The sequence below is a fragment of the Danio rerio genome, chromosome 7 (assembly GCF_052040795.2).
Source record: "Danio rerio strain M-AB ecotype USA chromosome 7, GRCz13ab, whole genome shotgun sequence".
In the NCBI taxonomy this organism is placed as follows: domain Eukaryota; kingdom Metazoa; phylum Chordata; class Actinopteri; order Cypriniformes; family Danionidae; genus Danio; species Danio rerio.
This window is the reverse complement of record NC_141027.1, coordinates 24,208,214-24,220,548: the sequence shown is the minus strand read 5'-3', so window position 1 is coordinate 24,220,548 and position 12,335 is coordinate 24,208,214. Positions and strand designations below refer to the sequence as shown.

The following is a 12,335-nucleotide window of genomic DNA, read 5'->3' as shown; positions in this document are numbered from 1 at the left end:
ATGTAATTCTGGCAAAAATATATTATACATTACTTATAAAAACCTCTAAATAGTAATTTTCTTGATTCTACAACATTACCTTTGGAAGAAAATATTAATAAATCTGCATCAATTCTGTTACCGAACCATATTTTGCCTTTTAGATTCGTAGAATTACTACCCACAATTATGCAAGATACAGGAAATGAGGAAGGAAACGATGTCACTTTGGCTTGCTGAAAAGATTTGAAGCACAGAAAGGTATGTGCACTCTTTCTGAGAAAATATTTTGATCTAAATAAATCTTAGAGTGGTAATTTGTAGAACATTAAAACTTACGACAATATCAAAAATGAAAACAATCTATGACCTGTCACAAAGTGGGTTGTTCTAAGGTTTTTTTTTAATCTGGCTTTTATAAGTGTCATGTATAGCACTAATGCTATCAAGTGGCGTTTTTGGATATAACCTTTAAAATGGTCAAATCTGTTACTGCATAATAATTAACGGTAACAGAGTTGAGAAATGTTTTCACTAAAATACTGGAAACAATTTTTAGAAATGTTTCTTACCTTTTTCAAGTGCATATCTTCCATTATAGAATCACTCAGGTACATCATTTGTTGTATTTTAAACACAATATTTGTTCGCAGTTTGAATATATACAGCATATAATTGTGTTTGCATCTGTAAAGCACTTGATGTGTGTGTCAAAGTCTATGTAAACATGTTGGTGCCCTTAGGGATTTTGTTTAGCAATTATCTGACAAACCCTATTTAACTTTCTGCTTAACCTAATATTCCATTATTTACTTTTTAAAAGTGGGACTGAAAACCTAGTCATCAACAGAAAAGTCTAAATGCTAGAATAACCCTTGACAAGAGGCATGTTATGTGGACAGAAACTCTGTGTACTAGTTCCTTATAAAAGAAGCAAAAAAACAGATTTTCATTACTACCTTTTTTTAAACTTTGGAAATAAGCTGATTTTACAACTCCTGTAGAGTTAAATAATTGAGTTTTAGCATTTTTGAATCCATTCATCTGATCTCTGGATCTGGCAGGAGCACTTTTAGCTTAGCTCAGCATAAATCATTGAATTGGTTTAGATTATTAGCACCTTGATGCTCAAATGTTCCTATTTAAAGCATGTCTGTTCTGTAGTTATATCCAAGGTGTGATATAAGTAATAGTAAATAATAAATAAAAATAAATAAATAATAAAGGTGAAAATAGTGATTTGGGGGCCCTAAGCAATTCCAGGTATGGGGCCTTAGCATTGAAACTCAAAACACTCCCTTTTATAGATATAATATAACTTCCAACTTATCTCTGGGAAACATCAATACATGCTCATTCACACTCATACACTACGGACAATTTAGCCTACCCAATACACCTGTACCGCATATCTTTGGACTTGTGGGGGAAACTGGAGCACCCAGAGGAAACCCACGCAAACGTGGGAAGAACATGCAAACTACACACAGAAATGCCAACTGACCCAGCCAGACTCGAACCAGTGACCTTCTTGCTGTAAGGTGCCAGCACTGCGCCACTGCGTCGCCTATATATATATATATATATATAGTCCCCTAACTCCCTGGTAGAGATTTGGGCCTTAAATCTAAGCCCTAGCACGGCCCTGGCCCGAGATCAAAATTTTTGGTCCGAGTCCGACCTGAAGCCCGTCTTTTTTTCGCCAAACAACTTATACTGTTACAGCCATTAAAATACACCAGATTTGTATGAACAGAAAGTTGTTTTTTTTTTTTTTTTTTTTACAGAACAATTTAGACAATTGTTTGGAGTTTTTTATGTTTTTTTTTAAATGTAAGTTTTAGTTTTTAAGTGACATCGATATGCAAGCGGTACATGGTCCACAGTGAGTTTACTTAATATACAAGGTGTGCATTGTGCATAAACAGTTGGCTCATTTTTTAAAGTTGTCACTATTTGAAAAGTTGACCCGAAGTTTGCCTTTCCTCCAGCATTTTTCAGTTTTACATTCGCCATTTTGCAATTTTTCTCTTTATGTTCTCCATTGCAGGTAGCTGGAAATCTTTATGTGCATCACTGGCACCTCTGGACTGAATTAGATCTATTAAACTTTTGTTTGAAGTCTTTTCTAAAGCAGGCCTAAAGCCTGATAGCGTGCTAGATATGGAGTAAAAAAATGGCCCAAAGCCCAGCTCTCTAGCAGCATAAACAGAAAATGAAAAGTTCTTATTTTCTAGGTCGACATGGTTATGAACTATACTCTCATTTTAGTAATAATGAGAACTTTGCTGTACCATTGCTGCAGCAGGCAGCAATATCATGCAGGCTGTTACTTGAGGACTATGTTCAGGCATGCACTGCATTTTTTGCACCTTAATTATAATGTCATGGGAATAAGGGTATAGTTCCTAGTCATATAGCAGCTTTTTATTTTGACAATAAAAAAAACTAATAGATCTAGGAATGTGAACTAGTATGATTGATTTTTCATTTCATGACAATCATTTTCAATACCACTGACAAAACTAGCACAATGTATAATACTGTAGTATACTGTACATGCAATATACTGTAATATATTACAGTATACTGTAGATGTGTCCTTTCTTTATTATTTTCAAGCTTTGAGAGGTTTATTAAAGTCTTCTAAAAAGAAACATTCACTTTAGCATCAATTAGGCCTACGATTACAATACTTTTTATTAATTACTCATTTTGTGTGTTTCTTTATTTACAATAAAAAGTTTTAAAGCGTTATAATAGGAATTTTCCTCCGAGGCAAAAATGGATGTGATGTTTTTGTGGGAGTCTGCTATCCAGACCATTGTATTGACTATTGAAATGCAGGTCAAAGCTTTTAATATCAGTTCAAATTTTAAGCATACACAGTCACAAGCTATGCTTTATTACCTCAGAAAAGTAGGCTCCCTAGCTTAAGGTGCACTTAATTTGCAAAAGTACAGATTTAAATATCTACCTAAATACAATAAAGTGAAGTTCATTACTGTGCCTTTCTCCCCTGGCAGTAAGAGACAATTCAGTTCAATTCAATGTTTATTTCTATAACGCTTTCACAATGTAGATTGTCAAAGCAGCTTAACATACACTGAAAACCTTAATGATGTCTTTACTTAAACAATTAAGTAAAGTTGACAGAACATAACTTAAAACTTTGCATTTTAGTCCTATCACTTAAAAATACGAGTTAATTTAACTTATGTATCATGAAAATGCCTACACTTAGTACTTAAGTAGATTATACTTAACTTGTTAAGTTAACCAAACTTAGTACTAAGTTTGGTGAACTGAACAATTTAAGTATAGTCTACACAACCGGCAAGTTAAACTTAAATATGCATGTTTTGGGAGACTCCATTACTCAATTAAATTGAGGCAATGAGTGTACTCAATTAATTTATTTCAGTCAGCTTATTAGGGTTTTCAGTGTAGAAGTTCTAGTAAATTGAAACTTTATCAATCCAGTTTTTTGAGTTGAAGTTCAGTGTGGTTTAAATTTCACAGCTGAAAGTCCAAACACTGAAGACCAAATCTCTCCATGCGCAGCTCCACAAGTCCCAAACCAAGCAAGCCAGTGGCGACAGTGGCAATGAACAAAATTCCTTTACCAATTGATGAAAGTGAAAGAAAAAAAACAATCAATCAATGTCTTATATAGACAAATGCTAAAGTCCAAGCAAAGTCTGTCTGCTTGTTTACTCAAATAGACCACTCTACCCATTAGAAATGTTGAATATATCTGTTTTTGTGCTACAATCATTGCTGCTTTCTAATCCGATCCCTGTGTTATCCTCAAAATAAAGGGTTTGTGTTCAAGTCAAATGTCTTAGTTATTTTGTAAAACATTCTTCTTGCATGATCTAGGCACATCAAATTAATTTATTAGGGAAATGTGTTCATTTTCTATGTCTTATTGAACTCGTTATTCATATATCTTGCCTTTTCATGATTTCTGTTGAAGAAATAATTGTACATGTCTATTGTGCCCAATGCAAATCTGCATTGCAGAATCAATTAAACCACCCGTCAATGCCGATCATTTTACATCCTGCTTCCAAACCGGTTTGACTAGTGGAATTTCTTTAAAGGGGATGGGCAGACAGAGAGACAGTATATCTTCAGCTGTGCTTTGTTTGTGCAATCATTTTGTTGTCTTCTCCCATCAGCAATGGCTGTTTGCAGCAGTCCACAGGATGCAGAGCAGTTCCAGTGTTCAATATGCCAGGACATCTTCACTGACCCGACAACCATTCCATGTGGACACAACTTTTGTATGGTATGTATCTGTCAACACTGGGACAGCAGTAGGAAGACAAGCTGCCCCCTTTGCAAAAAACATTTTAACTTGACACCAGAGAGTCTGGACATCAACAGAGAGTTCAAGGAGATCATTGAACGACTGAAGAGGGTGGAAAGTCCTGTTCAGCCTGGAGTGGTAGCGTGTGATGCCTGTACAAAAATAAAGAGAGGAGCTTTGAAGTCTTGTCTCCATTGTGAAGGATCTTTCTGCAAAACTCATCTTGAACCTCATAACACCGTAGCCAAACTGAAGAAGCACAGACTTATCAATCCTGTGGAGAATCTGGGCGATTATATCTGCTCAAAGCACGAGAGACCGCTGGAGCTGTTCTGCAGAGATGACCAGATGTGTGTGTGTCTGTCGTGTACGATAAAAGACCACAGAACACACAACACTGTCCCAGTAGAGGAGGAGAGCGAAGAAAGAAAGGTCAGAGATGCTTAATCTGTATCTGCGCTTCAGTGGCTTTAACATGTTGACTTAAAGAAACGCTGATTTCCACAGTCTCAGTTTGGGAGAAAGCAGGCCGAGGTTCATTTGATGATCCAGAACAGAATGAAGAAAATTGAAGAAATTAAAACCTCAGTGACGATCAGCAAGGTTAGTCAGTTTGAAGTTCTTTGGTTAATTTGGCTTTGTTGTATGAAAATATTTGTATTTTTTTTATTTACATTTGAAGACGTAAGATTGTAAGGGGCATCTCAGAGCAAGAAGGTCGCTGGTTCGAACCTCGGCTGGATCAGTTGGCATTTCTGTGTGGAGTTTGCATGTTCTCCCTTATGTTCATGTGGGTTCCCTCGGGTGCTCCGGTTTTCCCCACAGTCCAAAGACATGCACTATAGGTGAATTGGGAAAGCTAAATGTTCTGTGTATGTGTGTGTGAATGAGATTGTATGGGTGTTTCCCAGTGATGGGTTGCAGCTGGAAGGTCATCCACTGCGTAAAACATGCTGTATAAGTTGGTGGTTCATTCCGCTGTGGAGACTTCTGAGTAATGAAGGTACTAAGCTGAAAAGAAAATGAATGAATGAATGAATGAATCTTCTGATGAAGAAAAAGAGAAGATATTTTAAAGAAAGCTGTTTACCAGTAACTACTGATGTCCACAGTATTTGTTTGCCTTACTATGGAAGTTAGTGGTTACAGGTTTTCTGCTTTCTTCAAAACATCTCTTGTCCTGAACAGAACAAAGAATTTCATAAAGGTTGGGAACCACTTGAGGGGGAGTAAATTGTGAGTAGATTTTAATTTTGGGTGAACTTTTGAAGTAATAACTTTGAGATTGCAGTCATATTACTACAATATTACCACTATTTTATATAGTTTTTGATCAAATATGCAATATATGAATGAATGACCCCTTTGTAAACCATTTTAATCCCATCATCATTTCATTTGATCATTCATTGTCATTCTCCTTTTGTTCCAAACCTATTTGAGTTTCTTTCTTCTAATTAACAGAAAAGAAGATATTCTGAAGAATGTTGGGAAATGGCAGCCAATGATTTCCATAGTATTGTTTTATTGTTGTTCCTGCTATGGATGCCAGTGGTTGCTGTATGTTTCCAACATTGTTCAGAATATCTTGTTTTGTGTTCATTCATTCATTCATTCATTTTCCGTCTGCTTAGTCCCTTATTTATCAGGGTTCATTACAGCGGAATGAACCGCCAACTATTCCAGCATATGTTTTACGCAGTAGATGTCATTCCAGCTGCAACCCAGTAGTAGAAAACACAGATAAACTCTTGCATTCACACACACTCATACCCTACGGCCAATTTTGTTAACCCAATTTACTTATAGTGCTTGGACTGTGGGGAGACTGGAGCACCGGAGGAAACCCACAACATCACGGGGAGAACATGTAAAATGACAACTGTCCCAGTCAGGTCTTGAACCAACGACCTTCGTGCTGTGATGTGACAGTGCTAACCACTGAGCCACCGTGCTGCCCTGAATAAAGAAACTCATAAAAGGTTAAAACCCCTAGAGTGTAAGTGGTTCACAGTTTGCAATAACTTAATGCAGCATGGCATATTTTTCAGCCAAAAACCTGAAATGGGTTGCATTATAGCACTTCAGGAGGGGTTACATGTCCTCAAAGGGACAGTTCTCCCAAAAGTTAACATCTCCTCATCATAACATCATCACACTTGAGTAATCTGAAACTTTTATGAACTTCTGTTTGAACACAAAGCAAGATATTGCGAAAAAATGTTGTAAAAAAAAAAAAAGCTACAACTCGCATGAATAGTAGCAAAAAAATACTATGAAAGTCAATATATCTTCCTTTGTGTTCAACAAGGAAAAAAATTGATTAAACCAGGAGGAAAGTGAATATGTAATAACTGATTAAAAAATTGTGGGTGAACTATTGCTTGAAGTCAGTGGGTTTTTGGTTAAATTCCTGAAATAAGCTATAAGGTTTAAGGTTAACACAAGCTAAAGATTTTTCATGTTGTTTCATTTCATAAAATACATTAAAAGCCAATAGAAGAGAGGGATGTTTTCTTTTTCTTTTGGGTTTTGTTACAAACTGCTCAAACATTGGCAATAAATTCTTACATTTAAATGTTTTGTTTTAAATTGGGGATGTGGCTATTTATCATGCCACATTGTTATTAAGTTATTGCTGGGTAGCATTGTTATAAGACTGACGGTAGACTATTCCCAACTTAGCAAAGCTCAGAAAAAGAGAGAGCTGGCTATGTCGAGGTGTTTGCTGATCTGATGCGCTCCATTGAGAGATGTCAGCGTGAGCTGCTGGAGGTGACGGAGCAGAAGCAGAAAGCAGCAGAGAAACAGGCTGAAGATCTGATTAAAGAGCTGGAGCAGGAGATCAGTGAACTGAAGAGGAGAAACTCTGAGCTGGAGGAGCTCTCACACACTGAAGATCACCTGCACCTACTACAGGTCTCTCTCTCTCTCTCTCTTTTCAATTCAAATGAGCTTTATTGGCATGACTTGTCAAGTATTGCCAAAGCATTGCACATATCATTAACAATTAATAAAATAGTATAGTAATAAAACATTAATAAAAAACTTACATAATATTTATAGTAAATATATATTTTATATATTTAATTGAAGTCAGAATTATTAGCCCCCTGTGTTTTTCCCCCTAATTTGTTTAATGAAGAGACACTTTTTTAAACATAAGAGTTTTAATAACTCATCTCTAATAACTGATTTATTTTATCTTTGCCATGATGACAGTAAATAATATTTACTTGATATTTTATAGACACTTATATACAGCTTAAACATTTAAAGGCTTAACTAGGTTAATTAGGCAAGTTAGGGTAATTAGGTAAGTCATTGTGTAATGATAGTTTTGTTGACAATCCAAAACAAATATTGTTTAAGTGGGCTAATAGTATTGACCTTTTTAAAATGTTTTAGATTAAAAACTGCTTTTATTTTAGCCAAAATAAAAATTACTAATGACATTAATAAAAAGACAATGAAAGACAAAAAAAATCAATATGGAATAAAATACACAACAATTACTTTGATTATAACACTGCCCTCTCTATATCACACTGAGGGATTTTCTCCTCTCACTTCTGTTGTAGATTTATCCATCACTTTGCAGGCCTTTAGACACCAAGATCTGGACTGGGATCAGTGACACTCATATGAAGGAGGATGCTGTGAGAAGAGCTCTTACAAAACATCAGGGATTTCTCAGTGATGTAATGGTGAAAATTACAGGAATTGGTGAGCTTTAGATAGCTTTTTTTCCCTTGCTTTTGTTACATGAATAAATTGAAATACAGTTGTGCTGTATGCATTCAAATTTAATAAAGGCGAGAATATTTCTAAACATTCTTACTTAAATGGTAAAAGTAATTAAGTTTATTAAATGTTTCCACAGAGCTAAAGAAGATCAAGAAGTTTACAGGTATGAGTTTGCTGTGCAGTTTTCCAAACTTTGCACAAAAATACTCAAACATTGTATTTAACTGTGGACACTTTTGGCCCTGTGAACATTTAATAATTAAACTTTCCTTTCTTCTTATTTTGTCTACAAACAAAAACTGTATGTGCATTTATAAGAGGAGAACTGTATTTTTTTCCTGAATCTTATTACAAATCTCTTGTGTAATATCCACTAGCATTAAATTGAAGACATTTTTTGACGACTACAGTTTGATTATACAAAAATTCTGTTCACGTGATATTTTTATTTATCAAGCCTTCAGACATTTTGATAAAAGAATGTGATTAATGAACTGGTATTAAAAATTTTATTAATTTTTGTACAATAGAAAAATATCTTAATATTTATTTTACTTTTATTTTGATCATCATAGTTTTAAATGACATTTTGGCACCAAAAATTTGGGGAAAGTACCAGAAAAATAAAGAGCACAAAGTACACTCAAAAATGATTTACCCTTTTTTTCAAACTACTTATGTAAACTGATTTATTTTGTCTTTGCCATGATGACAGTAAATAATATTTGACTAGATATGTTTCAAGACACTTCTATACAGCTTAAAGTGACATTTAAAGGCTTCACAAGGTAATTAGGTTATCTAGGCAGGTTAGGGTAATTAGGCAAGTTATTGTATACTGATGGTTTGTTCTGTAGACTATCAAAAAACATATATATTTTAAAGGGGGCCCCGCAGTACGTGCCCTGTGGGCAATCTGTTTATAAATTAACTTCATTTAAAAGTGTGTATCAGGGTTGTGTATTTAATCCTACACCACAAATACATGATTTTAACTGTACTTCTAAATTATGATCCCTTCCTCAGTGAATGTGACTATGGATCCTGAAACTGCTCACCCCAAACTCTTCTTGTCTGAGGATGACAAACAAGCTGAATTTGGAGAAACACGTCAGCCTGTCCCAGACAATCCGTGGAGGTTTGATAAGTGTCCCAGTGTCCTAGGGAAGGAGGGATTCTGTTCTGGCAAGTTTTATTTTGAGGTGCAGGTAAAAGGGAAAACGGAGTGGGATTTAGGAGTGGCGAGAGAGTCTGTTAACAGGAAGGGAATAATTACTCTGAGTCCTAGGAATGGACTGTGGACTCTGTGGTTGAGGAATGGAGCTGAGTATAAGGCCTGTGACTGTCTGTCTGTGTCTCTCTGCCTGAAAGTGAAGCCCCAGACGGTGGGTGTGTTTGTGGATTATGAGGAGGGTTTAGTCTCATTTTATGATGTGGAGTCCATGTCTCATATCTACTCGTTCACTGGTCAGTCTTTCACTGAGAAACTCTATCCATATTTCAGCCCAGGCTTTAATTATGGAGATAAAAATTCAGACCCACTGATCATTTCACTACCCCAGCAAGAATAACTGGACTTTAGTGTATAATGACCATTTGTTAAAAAATAATAATAATAATAATAATAAAAAAAAAAAAATGTATATATATATATATATATATATATATATATATATATATATATATATATATATATATATATATATTATAATACTGGGTGACGCAGTAGGTAGTGCTGTCGCCTCACAGCAAGAAGGTCGCTGGTTCGGGTTTCGGCTGGGTCAGTTGGCGTTTCTGTGTGGAGTTTGCATGTTCTCTCTGTGTTCGCGTGGGTTTCCTCCGGGTGCTCCGGTTTCCCCCACAGTCCAAAGACATGCGGTACAGGTGAATTGGGTTAGCTAAATTGTTCATAGTGTAAGAGTGAGAAACTTGTGCTAGATAAGTTGGCGGTTCATTCCGCTGTGGCGACCCCGGATTAATAAAGGGACTAAGCCGAAAAAAAAATAGACGAATGAATATTATAATACCTCTAATAAAGATGAATATTTGTAATCTACAGTTGTGTTGATTTGTGCTTTTGCTAAATGTTTATATGAGCCTAGTGTCTGTATTCACAGAAAAGTATTATTATTTTGATGCTTTTGTCTCTTTAGACTAAACAAATACATGCCATCATTTGAGCACCCTATATTTACATCATGTCAGACACATTCAAATAAGCAGGGAACAGGGCCGGAGTGGGACTCCTTTTCAGCCCTGGAGTTTCAAGCCTTGGACCGGCCCACTTCAGTTCATGACTGACTATATTAAAATAACATCTTTCCAATTCAGTACTTCACAGTGAATTGTTGATTTTAACAGTTAACACAATGTAATGTTTAACAGTATCAGAATCTATTTTCTATAAGAATTAGTGCTCATAAATATCCAAACCTTAAAATGAGAAAAATATATAATAAATACAAACATGATTACCCTAGCTAGGTTTCCAGGCGGCATCTGAAACAGATGCCCGAACTACCTCAGCTGACTTCTCTTGATGTGGAAGAGCAGCGGTTCTAAAAGGGGTACACCCTGCCACTCTGCAAAGGAAACTCATTTTGCATGCTTGTATGCAAGAGCTTGTCATTTCAGTCATGACCCAAAGGTCATGACCATAGGTGAGAGTAGGAATGCAGATTGAATGGTAAATTGAGAGCTTTGCCTTTTGGCTCAGCTCCTTCTTTACCACAACAGACTGGTACATTGACCGCATTACACCTGTTAATCTCACGTTCCATCCTTTCCTCACTCATGAACAAAATGCCAAGATACTTGAACTCCTCCACCTGGGGTAAGAACTTCAACTTCAACCTGGACATGGCAAGCCACCTTTTTTCAGTGGAGCACCATAGCATTGACAGCAAACCACCCCAGAGCATGCTGAAGGTCCACATTCTGATGAATTCAACAGAACAATATCAACTGCGAATAATGCAATGCAAACCAAACTCCTACTGTGTTCATACAGGGAACAGACAGCCCCTAACAGAGTGCCTCTGACCCCATACTCCCAGAGCACCTCCCAAAGAAGGGCATAAGAGACACGGTCGAATGCCTTCTCCAAATCAACGAAACACATGTAGACTGGTTGGGCATCCTCTCATGAACCTTTGAGCACCCTGGTAAAGGTATGGAGCTGGTCCAGTGTACCACAGCCTGTGCGAAAACTGCATTGGTCCTTATGGATTGAAGGTAAACCATCGGTCGAATCCTCATCTTCAGTATCCTAGCATAGATTTTCCCTGGGAGGCTGAGTGTGATCCCCTTATAGTTAGAGCACACCCTCCAGTGCCCCTTCTAAAAAACGGGAACCACCACCGCAGTTGCTCAGTCCCAAGGTACTGTCCCACACCTCCATGTGACATTGTAGAGACGTCAGCCAAGAAAGCCCCACAACATTCAGAGACTTGAGATACACAGGGTGTAACTTATCCACTCCTGCTTATTGTCACTGTGGAGCTTGCAAACTACCTCAGTGACCTCAGCTTGGGTAAGGGCGAGTCCGCCCCTGCATCCCCAGTCTCTGCTTCCTCAATGAAAAACATGTCTGTAGTGTTAAGGAGATCCTCACAGTATTCCTTCCACTGTTCGAATATATCCCCAGTCGAGGTCAACAGCTCCCCACCTCGCTGTGTCAGTGTCGAACTGCTTTCCCCTCCTGAGGCGCCAGATGGTTTGCTAGAATCTCTTTGGGGCCGACCAGTAGTCTTCCTCCATGGTCTCCCCGAACTTGTCCCAGGCCCAAGTTTTTGCTTCTGCAACCACCTGGGCTGCATTACGTTTGGCCTGTCGGTACCCATCAGCTGCCTCTGGAGTCTTACAAGCCAACCAAGCTCTGTAGGACTCTTTCTTCTGCTTGACGACATCCCTTACTTCCAGTGGCTACCACCAGGTTCATAGATTGCCACCTCGACAGCCACCACAGGCCTTACAGCCACAGCTCCTCACGGCTGTCAAGAATGGAGTCGGAGAACATGGACCACTCAGTCTCAATTTCTTCAGCCTCCTAAACTTGAGGTTCAGCCAGACATTCCCAGAGGACCCTTACAATATGTTTGAGCCTGCCAGGTCTGTCAAGCCTTCCCCCCTGCCAGCGGATCCAACTCACCATCAGGTAGTGATTATTTGACAGCTCTGCCCCTCTCTCTTTAAGCGAGTGTCCAAGACATACGGTCGGAGATTGGACAATACAACCACAAAGTCGATCATCGACATCCACCATAGGGTCTCCTGATGCCATGTGCACTGATGA

The 12,335-nt window shown here is 37.6% G+C and overlaps 1 protein-coding gene across 4 annotated transcripts; it reads left to right on the top strand.

Annotated features, from left to right (window-relative positions):
- Positions 1-113: 113 nt before the first annotated feature.
- On the top strand, positions 114-9,830 carry si:ch211-216p19.6. Of its 4 annotated transcripts, none has more exons than XM_087258477.1 (8): positions 144-240; positions 4,164-4,273; positions 4,372-4,726; positions 4,802-4,897; positions 6,980-7,213; positions 7,876-8,020; positions 8,178-8,204; positions 9,068-9,680. In XM_087258477.1, the coding sequence occupies exons 3-8, from the start codon at positions 4,643-4,645 to the stop codon at positions 9,610-9,612; spliced, it is 1,131 nt and encodes a 376-aa protein (XP_087114603.1). In that variant the 5' UTR covers positions 144-240; positions 4,164-4,273; positions 4,372-4,642; the 3' UTR covers positions 9,613-9,680.
- The last annotated feature ends 2,505 nt before the right edge of the window (positions 9,831-12,335 follow it).